We start from the raw sequence: 11,113 nt of genomic DNA on the forward strand, positions 1-11,113 counted from the left end.
AGCTGGGATGGACCTGGCGATTTCCGGGAAGGTCGGACCCATCTGAACTTCCCTGAGAGCTGGAGAGGGCCACCTTGTCCCCTCCCATTTTCCTGAGCTTTGGGGGGTCCGAACCACTTTTTGGGGGACAGAGGAGCGTGACACGGCCGGTGGCGACCGCACAGAGTTTATTGAAACACCTCCAGCACAGCACAGGGATGCTCGGGGACGGGGAGCCGGTTGTTGTACAGCGTGCAGGGGGGACACAGAGACGGGGGGCGGGCACCCCGGGGGGGCCGCACGCGAGCGCCATGCTACCGACGGCTCATGCGGGGGGCGGCGGGTTTGGGGGGCACGGGGAGGGGGGGTCAGATCCCTTCTCATCCCTTCTCCCCTCCCCCGGCTCCTCCAGCTGCCTCCGGGGCCGCGGGGCCGGGGATTGGGGCGGTGCGGGATGGCAGAGCAGAGAGGGACAGGACACGGGGGGCACGCCCAGGGTCCCCCACACCACTGCAGTCCCTGTCTGAGCACCCCCCGTCCCTAGGAGCGGTTCAAAACCGGGGGGTGCTTCCAACATCTCCCTGACCCCCCTGGAGTGGCCGGGGAGCCCCAGTCCCGGGAGCTGCGTGAACCTGGGGCGGGGGGGATGCGGGGGACACCAGAGGGGACATGAGGGGGGGGGGGGTCCCGCAGCGGCTGCGCGGAGCAGGGCAGAGCGCGGGGCTCACGCCAGCGAGGATGCTGCTGCTCGGCCAGTCCAGGAGATGAAGGCTTCCTCCCTCGGGGCGCACCGCGGCTCTGCCTCCTCGCTGCTCCAGCATCCCTCCTGCTCCATCCTCGGGGCATCTCCCGCATCCCCCGAGCCCACCCGTGCCCTCCACCCACCAGCGTCCGTGGGAGAAGCCCCCTCGGCGAGCAGCCATCCCCCTGCCCGGCCCTGCCCGCTCGGGCCCCTTAACGCCCCACGCTGATGTTGCACGTCTTGCAGCTGGGGTCCTTTTTGGCGTTGGCGGTGGAGAGGCTCATGAGCTGGTGGCCGCTGATCTCCCCCAGCACGCCGAGGCTCAGGTCCACCGGCTCCGTGTAAATGACCTCCAGGATGCTGTCCTGGGCGTGGCGGTACACCAGCTCGCCCTCCTCCACGCAGCACGTCAGGAACTTGTTGGAGGAAATGTCCAGCTGGGGAAGGCGCTCCCGGCAGAAGAGATCCCCGGAGGAGCCCTTGGGAGCCAGGACCAGCACGACGTAGTGGTAGGCGGTGTACATGCAGTAGAAGTCCGCGAAGTAGAGGTTGGTGTTGGGGTTGAAGAGGCGCTGGGCCGGGATTTGGAAGCGGTACCGGCCGTAGGGCGAGTCCTGCGGGGGCTGCCCGGTGTTGAACTCGGTGTTGCAGCTGAAGAAGATGCCGTGCAGCATCCCGCTGGTGGGCGAGCCGTGGCTCCCGCTGTTGTCCTTCAACGACGGCTTCATCACGTTCCCGCAGTGCATCCTGCCACGAGGAGGAGGAGGAGGAGGAGGAGGAGGAGGGACACACAGACAGGCAGAGGCAGGGTCAGGGAATGCGCTCTGGGAGCGGGGAGCGTGGGGAATGGGGCTGGGGGTACCTGACGTGCTGGAAATACTCCTTGTGCTGGTTGCGGTAGAAGACGGAGAAGCGCAGCATGCGGCCGGCGATCAGCTCCGCTTTCTCCTGCAGCTGGGCCAGGTGCTCCTTGGCATAGTCTGGGGACAGGCACGGGGACATCAGGGCGTCTCCATCCCCCTGCAGCAGCCCATCCCTGCCCGCAGCTCCCCGCACCTCCTGCCTCCCACTCATCAGCTGCCGCTCCAACCGGCCCGGCTTGTGCCAGCTCCCGGCATCGCCCCCGTCCTCCTCCGGGCTCCCAGCTCCCAGCATTTCCCCCATCCTCCCCGAGCCGGCCCCTCGTGGTTCCCGACATCGCCCCCATCTCCCTCGTGGCTCCCAGCGCTCATCCCCTCTCGCTCCCAGCTCCTGGGATCGCTCCTGTTCTCCCTCCCCGCTCCCAATTCCAGCCATCATCTCCCTCCTCCCTCTCAGCTCCAGGCACTGCCCTCTTCCCTTTCCATCTCCCAGCTCCAGGCATCATCCCCGTCCTCCCTCCTGCCTCCCAACCCCGGGCATTGCCCCTCATCCTCCTCATCCTCCCAGCTCCCGGGATCGTCCCCATCCCCCGTCCCAGCTCCCGACTCCAAGCATCAACCCCGTCCTCCCTACTGCCTCCCAACACCGGGCATTGCCCCTCATCATCCTCATCCTCCCAGCATCGCCTGCGTCCTGCTTCCAGCTCCCGGCATCATCCCCATCCCCCGTCCCAGCTCCCGGGATCGTCCCCATCCCCCGTCCCAGCTCCCGGGATCGTCCCCATCCCCCGTCCCAGCTCCCGACTCCAAGCATCAACCCCGTCCTCCCTCCTGCCTCCCAACCCCGGGCATTGCCCCTCATCCTCCTCATCCTCCCAGCATCGCCTCCATCCTGTTCCAAGCACCCGGGATCGTCCCCATCCCCCGTCCCAGCTCCTGGGATCGTCCCCATCCCCCGTCCCAGCTCCGGGGGTCGTCCCCATCCCCCGTCCCAGCTCCGGGGGTCGTCCCCATCCCCCGTCCCAGCTCCCGACTCCAAGCATCAATCCCTGCCGGCTCCCAGCATCGCCCCCATCCTCCTCCCAGCTCCCGGCTCTTGGGATCGCCCCCATCCTCCCTCCGGGCTCCCGGGACCGCCCCCACCGTCCCTCCGGTGCCGCTCCGGTGCCGCTCACCCCCGGTGCAGAACTCCACGGTCTCGCTCCAGCCGGACACCAGGTACTCGCCGTCGCTCTGTTTGACCGCGGTCTGCACGGCCACGCTGTACTCGGTGCGGGGGCTCAGGAACCAGTGGCCCCGCACCGTCATGGGCAGCGGCACCGCCTTGGCCACCAGCTTGGTGGGGACATCCTGGACCGAGTGCTGGGGGTCAGGCGGGACCGCGTCCCCCCCGTCCCGCATCCCTACCCCCAAAATATCCATTGAGACCCCCCCCCAAACACCGTGTGACGCGTGTCGGGCTGTCCCCACCGCTCTGTCCCCACCGCTCTGTCCCCATCCCTGTCCCCAAACACGTCCCTGCTGCCACGGGGTCCCCAAGGTGGGGGTGGTCTCGGGGACCCCCCGCTCCCGGTGGCATCTCGCGGTGTCAAGAGGCCACGGAGCAGCTCCGCAGTGCAGAGCCGTTTCTGTGGCAACGGCGGATGCTGAAGTCGGGAGATAGAGGGGAAAAAAATATCCCACCCCCCACCCCCCCACCCCTTATTATTGGGGAGGAGAGAAAAAAAAAATAATGTTAAACATTAAATAGCATCACCGTGGCAACGGCGCTGCTAAAAACGGCCCCAATTAGTGACTCGCTGCACGGGGAGGGGGAGCAGGAGCAGCTCAGCTCCCCCGCGGGGGCTCAGCCGGGTCCGTCACCCCCCGATCCCCGTCCCGGTCCCCTCCTCCAGCGTGTCCCGTGAGGGGAATGATCCAAATTTAGCACTAGAGAGGGCTAAAAGCCAGTTCCTCCCCACCGATCCCATCTCCTCTCCGCGGGCAGGGGGTCCCGCGTCCTCCCCCGGCTCACCCGGTGCTTGAACTTGTTGGAATTCTTGTTCTCCTTCTTGTTGAGGTCGATGAAGTAGTGGGTGACCCTCTCCAGGTCCCCCTTCTCCATAGCCCAGGAGATGCGGAAGGAATCGCAGGTGATGTTGTTGATCTCGATGTTTTTGGGGGTGGAGAGCAGCTCCATGGCCGGAGGGGCTGAGCTCCTGCGGGCACAGCGCAGGGGTTTTTTGGGGGTGCCGAGCCCCCTGTCGCTGCCCACGCCGGCAGCTGCCAAGGCCGCCCGCGGCGGAGCAGATGGCACCGGGGTGGAAAAGCGGCCGGGAGCCAGGAATAGGCAGCGCAGGCAGGAGCAGGCAGCGGGACGCCGGGAACAAGCCCGGTCGGGTGCGGGGGCCCCGGCCGCTCCCCCGGGTGCCGCGGGGCCCCGGCGCGACGCCAGCGGGCGTTTCGGGGTTTGCTCAACACCGGGTGGGGAAAGAAAAACAAGGGGAGAGCCGAGGGAGTTGCTGGGAGAGAGGGGAGGGTTGGACGCAGGCACTGGAAAAGCTGGATCCGCCTTTGCCCCGGCCCGTGCCTCAGTTTCCCTGCGCCCCAGGAAGGCGCTCTGGGGGTGGGCGATGCCCGAGGAGGGGACACGGAGACGCGGACACGGAGTGACATCCACGGCACGGGAATGGGGGGGTGCTCCGAGGGGGGATAGAGGGGAGGGGGCACCCCACGATTCACCCCGGCTTTGTGCGGGGGCAGCGGTGGCTGCCAACGTGCCACCACCCCCCTCCCGTGTGCCCGCGGCCACCCACGCCGGGCTCAGCCGTGTGTGTGTGTCCCCGTCACTCGGCACCCACGGCCACCCACGGCCACGTGTCCCCCCCATCTGCGCAGACCCCCAGCCCCCTCCCCCTGCACCCCCCAGGCACCCCAAAGCCGCTGTCACCCCGCTCGTCCCCCTCGCCAAACCCTCGGGCACGGCAGAAGGTCACCGCGCTGGGGACAAGGTGCCACCTCCCTGTCCCATTCCCGTGCCCGGCGGTGGCGCAGGAATTCTGCACCGGGATCGTGTCACCATGTCCCCGTGTCCCCAACACCTCATGTCCCCTACCAGCCCTCAGCGATTCCCCCCGAGCATCCCTCAGCGATGCCACCGGGATGTCGCCCCAACGCCACCGGGGTTTGGTGGCCGCTCCGGTGTCCCGGTGCCGGTGAGGCCCTTACCTGGCCGTGCCGGGGGGCTGCCGGGAGGCGCGGGGATGCCGGTGGAGCGGCAGGGCAGCAGGAGGGAGGGGAGGGCAGGACAGAGAGCCCCGGCGGGGCTGATCCCAGCGGGAAGGACGGAGGATGCCGGAGGGATCGCAGTGGTACCCGGCGATGCCGCGTCGCTGCCTGCGGCTGATGCGACTGGGATCCTCCCAGCCAGCTCGGAAATAGCAAACACCCTCCAGAGGAGGGAGAGAAAAAAAAAATATATGGGAAAAATAGATATCCAAGGAGCTGGGAGAGAAGGGGGAGGAAGGAAAAACCTCCCGGTTCTGCCAATGGGATGGAGGGATGCGTGCGGCGTCAGGTGATGGAGGCAGAGTGGGATGTGGGTGCAGATTGGGGGTGGGTGGTGGGCAGGTTCTGCCTGTTCCCCCCATTTTTGGGATCGGGGTTGGGGGGATGTCCCGGTTGTGCCGATTGTGGGACAGCAGGGACACCCCATCCCGGCCCCAAAAATGGGATGGATGCGGTGCGTGGGGATGCTGGTACCCACACAGGACCCCTGCGGGAATGGGGGTGCAGAGCCCCAGGGGGGCGGACGGACAGACGGACCTTTTGTTTTGCACGTCATGAACACCCTTCTTGCAGGAACAAAGCTTTTTTTTGGGTGGTCGGGCGGGACAGTACCCCAAAAACCTCATTGCCCCCCAAATTTCTGCGAGGAGATGCCCACGCATGAACCCCCTCTGTGGGGGTGCCCGGCTGGCTGTGGGGCCGCAGAGGATCCTGAGGGAGTGTTTGCACTGCAGGAATCCCCTGAGGATGTTAAATGAAGGGCTGAGTGACCCCCCAAAAATGTCCCCGCCAGCGCCGCCCCCGGTGCCCAGTCCGGAGAAGCGGGCACTGCCCGTCACAAAGATGGCGCCGCCGCCTTCACACAATGTTGGGCAATGCCAACCACAAATATGGCGGCTCGTTGCCAGGCCCGCCGTGCCCTCAGCAAAGATGGCGGCAGCAGCGTCACCTCAGGAAGGGCGCGCCGTGCGTGACGCACGCGCAGTGGGGCCCGTGGCTGCCCGGCAGGGTAAGGGGCGGCGTGGCGGGGGACGGGGGAGGATTTTGGGGGGATCGAGGGGGTCCTGAGGGGTTCGAGGAGGGGGATGAGACCCCCGGGGAGCGGGGGAGGGGGTGGGTCCTGTTTGGGGGGTGAGAATGCTGGGGAGAGGGGTGAGAGTGGGTAAAGGGGGGCAAGGAGGGGGCTGAGACCCCTGGGGAGGGGGCGCAGGGGGGCCCGGGGGGGATGAGGGCTGTGAGGAGGGGGCGTGAGTGGGTAATGGGGGTCGGAACCCCTGGGGAGGGGGAGCAAGGGGGTCCTGAGGGGAATGGGGGGGAACAGAGACCCTTGGGGTGGAGGGGCAGGGGGGGCTGAGACCCCTGGGGAGGGGGAGATAAATGGGTCCTGTTTGGGGGTCTGTGGGGGGGCTGAGACCCCTGGGGAGGGGGGGACGAGTGGGTCCTGTTTGGGGGTCTGTGGGGGGGCTGAGACCCCTGGGGAGGGGGGGACGAGTGGGTCCTGTTTGGGGGTGTATGGGGGGCTCTGAGACCCCTGGGGACGGGGAGATAAGTGGGTCCTGTTTGGGGGTGTGTGGGGGGCTCTGAGACCCCTGGGGAGGGGGGGACAAGTGGGTCCTGTTTGGGGGTCTGTGGGGGGGCTGAGACCCCTGGGGAGGGGGAGATAAATGGGTCCTGTTTGGGGGTCTGAGACCCCTGGGGATGGGGGGAACAAGTGGGTCCTGTTTGGGGGTGTATGGGGGGCTCTGAGACCCCTGGGGAGGGGGGGACAAGTGGGTCCTGGGGGTGCAGAGAGGACACGACCCCCCTGGGGAGGGGGCTACACATGGACCCTATTTGGGGGTGCAGGGTTTCATTATTGGGTTACCTGTGTGACTGAGCCCTGTTTGGGGGTGCAAGGTTTTCAATATTGGGGTGTCTGTATCACTGAGCTCTCTTTGGGGATGCAGGGGGGTTCATTATTGGGGTGCCTGTATGACTGAGCCCTGTTTGGGGGTTCATTATTGGGGTAGCTGTGTTACTGAGCCCTGTTTGGGGGTGCAGGGTGTTCATTATTGGGGTGCCTGTATCACTCAGCTCTGTTTGGGGGTTCAGGGGGCTCATTTTTGGTGGGGCTGTATGACTGAGCTCTCTTTGGGGGTGCAGGGTGTTCAATATTGGGGTGGGTATATGACTGAGCCCTGTTTGGGGGTTCATTATTGGGGTGCCTGTATCACTGAGCTCTGTTTGGGGGTACAGGTGTTCATTATTGGGGTGCCTGTATGACTGAGCTCTCTTTGGGGGTTCATTATTGGGGTGCCTGTATGAACTCTGTTTGGGGGTTCATTATTGGGGTGCCTGTATGATTGAGCCCTGTTTGGGGGTTCAGGGTGTTCAATATTGGGGTGCCTGTATCACTGAGCTCTGTCTGGGGGTTCATTTTTGGGGTGGCTGTGTGACTGAGCTCTGTTTGGGGGTTCATTATTGGGGTGGCTGTATGACTGAGCTCTCTTTGGGGGTTTCAGGGTGTTCATTATTGGGGTACCTGTATCACTGAGCTCTGTTTGGGGGTTCATTATTGGAGTGGCTGTGTTACTGAGCCCTGTTTGGGGGTGCAGGGTGTTCAATATTGGGGTGAGTGTATGACTGAGCCCTGTTTGGGTGTTCATTTTTGGGGTGCCTGTATCACTGATCTCTCTTTGGGGGTCCAGCCCCCCCTGAGCCCCCCCAGGTGTCCCTGAGCGTGCCCCCCTCCCCGCAGGATGGCCGAGGGGGGCTCTGGCAGCTCTGGCTCCCCGGGCAGCCTCCGGCCAGGGCTCCCAGGGGCTCGGGGGGTGCTGGGCAGGCGCCCTGCAGCCCCTCCCCTCAGCCCGGGCCGCCTCCCCTCCATCCGCTCCCGAGACCTCACCCTGGGGGGCGTCAAAAAGGTGAGTCCCACCCCCCTCACCCCCTCCTCAAATTGGGGTCTGGGGAGCAGAGACCCCAGAGGGGTTTTGGGTTTTGGGAATGATTTTTTCTCTGTGTTCTTGCCCGTAGAAAACCTTCACCCCCAACATCATCAGCAGGAAGATCAAGGAGGAGTGAGTGGCTTTGGGGTTGTTTTCAGTGGGGTCTCCATGGGTAAAAAAGGGGCACAGGGATGATTTGGAGGTGGAGAGACTGTGGGAACTGGGCAGAGCTGATCTGCAGAAGGGAGGAGTGAGAAGGGATCCCATTGATCCGTATAAATATCCCAAATATCCATGGAAACATCTTCGATATCCACACAGCTCTCTCTGGGTGACATTCCCAAAAAAATCCATGTCCTGGGGGATTCTTGGGGCAGGGATGGGGGTGATGTGCCCCCTGCCTGCCCCGCAGGCCCCGGGAGGACGTGACTGTCAAGAAGGAGAAGAAGGAGCGGGAGCGGCAGCGCGATGGGCACGGCCGGGGCCGCGGCCGGCCCGAGGTCATCCAGTCCCACTCCATCTTCGAGCAGGGCCCTGCTGAAATGATGAAGAAGAAAGGTAAGGGCAGCTTTGGGGGGTTTTTTTGAGGGGGAAAAGGTCACTTGGGGTGACCCTGTGCTGCTCCCCAGCAGGCTCCTGGGACAAGAGCGTGGACATGTCCGACTTTGGTCCTTCCCACATCATCAACATCAAAAAGGAGAAGCGGGAGACGGACGAGGAGACAAAGCAGATCCTGCGGAGGCTGCAGAAGGATGATGTCAGTGGGCATGGAAAAGGGCAGTGCTGAGTGTCCCCTGTGCCACCAGGGCAGTGCTGAGTGTCCCCTGCCTGTCCCCACAGTTCCTGGATGACCCGGGCTTGAAGAATGACATCCGGAACAAGCCGGTGCAGCTGCCCCTGGCACACTCGGGGTGGCTCTTCAAGGAGGAGGTGGCAGAGCAGGAGGACACCCAGCCATGGCTCCCTGGAGCCAAGGAGGAGAAGATGGAGCTGGATCCACCAGCGGTGAAAGGTGGGGTGGGATGGGATGGGATTGATGGGATGGGATGGGATTGATGGGATGGGCTGGGATGGGATGGGATGGGATGGGATGGGATGAGATGGGATCAATGGGCTGGGCTGGGATGGGATGGGATGGGATGGGATGGGATTGTGGGATGGGATGGGATGGGATGGGATGGGATCGATGGGATGGGATGGGATGGGATGGGATCCATGGGATGGGATGGGATCAATGGGATGGGCTGGGCTGGGCTGGGCTGAGCTGAGCTGAACTGGGCTGGGTGGGCTGAGCTGAGCTGGGCTGAGCTGGGCTGGGCTGAGCTGAGCTGGGCTGGGCTGGGGACACAGTGGGGACAAGCTGGGGGTGTCCCCCTTTTCCCCATGCCCACTCACCCCCTCTGCAGTGAAGGAAGAGCCGTGTGAGGAGGATCCCAAGCCAGCACAGCCCAAGGGCTCCCCTGGATTCCCCCAGGATGTGTCAGCAGCCGAGCTGCTGCAGAGGCTGAGCCTGGCAGCCGAGGAGGAGCTGGTGTTCCTGCAGCTCCCTGACACCCTGCCTGGCCAGCCCCCCACCCACGACTCCAAACCCATCAAATCTGAGCTGCACAATGAGGACGGGCAGGTGGTGCTGGTGAAGCAGGAGAAGAGCCAGGTAGGGGCTCTCAGGTGGGGGGGTCTCCCCATCCTGGGCTGGGGTCGCTCCCCTCCTGTGGTGTCATCTCCCCTGAGCCCAAGGGGATGTTCCCCCATCCTGTGGTGTCCTTTCCCCCACATCCCATGGGGTCTCCCTCATCCCATGGTGTTTTCCCCAGTCCCATGGTGACTTCCCAGCTATCCCATGGGGTCTCCCTCATCCCATGGTGTCATCCCCCTGTCCCGTGGTGTCCTTTCCCCTCCAGTCCTGTGCTATCCCCTCATCCCATGGTGCTGTTCCCCCATCCCAAGGGGTGATCCCAGTCCTGTGGGGTGATCCCAATCCCATGGGATGATCCCAGTCCCAAGGGGTGATCCCAATCCCATGCTGTGATCCTAATCCCTTGCTGTGATCCCAATCCCATGTGGTGATCCCAATCCCACACTCTGATCCCAATCCCACACTCTGATCCCAATCCCACGCTGTGATCCCAATCCCATGTGGTGATCCCAATCCCATGCTGTGATCCCAATCCCACACTCTGATCCCAATCCCACACTCTGATCCCAATCCCACGCTGTGATCCCAATCCCACACTCTGATCCCAGCCCCACACTGTGATCCCAATCCCACACTCTGATCCCAATCCCACACTCTGATCCCACTCCCACACTCTGATCCCAATCCCATGGGGTGATCCCAATCCCACACTCTGACCCCAATCCCACGCTGTGATCCCAATCCCACACTCTGACCCCACTCCCACACTCTGATCCCAATCCCTTGCTGTGATCCCACTCCCACACTCTGATCCCAATCCCACGGGGTGATCCCACTCCCACACTGTGATCCCAGTCCCACACTCTGATCCCAATCCCATGGGGTGATCCCAATCCCACATTGTGACCCCACTCCCTCTGTGCCGTGGCAGGAGGCCAAGCAGGCAGAGAACACCTGCACCCTGGCCGACCTCCCCGAGGGGCAGGTGGGGAAGCTGCTCATCCGAAAATCGGGAAAAGTGCAACTGGTGCTGGGCAAGGTGACCCTGGACGTGACCATGGGCACCCCCTGCTCCTTCCTACAGGTATGGAGGGGACACTGGGACCCCAAAATAACCCCAGGGGGTCACACTGCCTCTTGGAAATCCCTGTAACAACAGCGGGGAAGGATCCTGTCCCCTCTGGGGACATCTCCAGCCTCAGCACTGATTGCCCCAGGGATTCCTGTGCCATTGGGCTGCTCATGAGTGTTTTTTCTCCCATGGAACAGGAGCTGGTGTCTGTGGGAATCGGGGATAACCGGACAGGTGAGATGATCGTGCTGGGCCACGTGCGCCACAAGCTCGTCTGCTCCCCGGATTTCGAGGCTCTCCTGGAGCACCGGCACCGGTAGCCCAGGGGGTCCCAGCCCCCCAGGGATGGACCCTCAGCCCCTCCAGATGTGCCTTTGGGACGTGGGGAGGGGGCTGGTGCAGGTGTGGGTGCGAAGTCAGCTCCCACCTCCTTCCAGCCCCGCGGGGTGTCCCCCAAACCGGCGGCTTCCCCCCAGTGCCAAACGGGGATCTCGGGATCTTTGGGACCCTGGTGCGTCCCCCAGCTCTGTGGACACGCTGCTGGGAGCGGGACACACGTCCTGGGGGAAAAACCTGGAATAAAAGCTCTTTTCCCACTGTGTGGGGCTGCTCAGTGTTGTGCTGTCACCTCTG

The 11,113-nt window shown here is 64.1% G+C and overlaps 2 protein-coding genes across 3 annotated transcripts; one reads left to right on the top strand and one right to left on the bottom strand.

Moving 5' to 3' along the window:
- Positions 1-385: 385 nt before the first annotated feature.
- On the bottom strand, positions 386-5,153 carry LOC117007918 (phytanoyl-CoA 2-hydroxylase interacting protein). The gene is made up of 5 exons (XM_033081387.1): positions 4,789-5,153; positions 3,596-3,779; positions 2,757-2,931; positions 1,584-1,701; positions 386-1,468 (listed from the first exon to the last, which is right to left on the bottom strand). The coding sequence occupies exons 2-5, from the start codon at positions 3,758-3,760 to the stop codon at positions 934-936; spliced, it is 993 nt and encodes a 330-aa protein (XP_032937278.1). The 5' UTR covers positions 3,761-3,779; positions 4,789-5,153; the 3' UTR covers positions 386-933.
- A 2,261-nt stretch (positions 5,154-7,414) lies between these two features.
- Positions 7,415-11,093, top strand: POLR3D (RNA polymerase III subunit D). Of its 2 annotated transcripts, none has more exons than XM_033081226.2 (8): positions 7,415-7,751; positions 7,861-7,904; positions 8,185-8,330; positions 8,405-8,529; positions 8,613-8,784; positions 9,179-9,426; positions 10,340-10,492; positions 10,678-11,093. In XM_033081226.2, the coding sequence occupies exons 1-8, from the start codon at positions 7,587-7,589 to the stop codon at positions 10,798-10,800; spliced, it is 1,176 nt and encodes a 391-aa protein (XP_032937117.1). In that variant the 5' UTR covers positions 7,415-7,586; the 3' UTR covers positions 10,801-11,093. The 2 variants fall into 2 exon arrangements, with proteins under 2 accessions (XP_032937117.1, XP_032937116.1); XM_033081225.2 differs by having other exon boundaries at positions 7,416-7,751; positions 8,402-8,529.
- Positions 11,094-11,113: the final 20 nt, after the last annotated feature.

The sequence above is a fragment of the Catharus ustulatus genome, chromosome 27 (genome assembly GCF_009819885.2).
Source record: "Catharus ustulatus isolate bCatUst1 chromosome 27, bCatUst1.pri.v2, whole genome shotgun sequence".
NCBI lineage: Eukaryota > Metazoa > Chordata > Aves > Passeriformes > Turdidae > Catharus > Catharus ustulatus.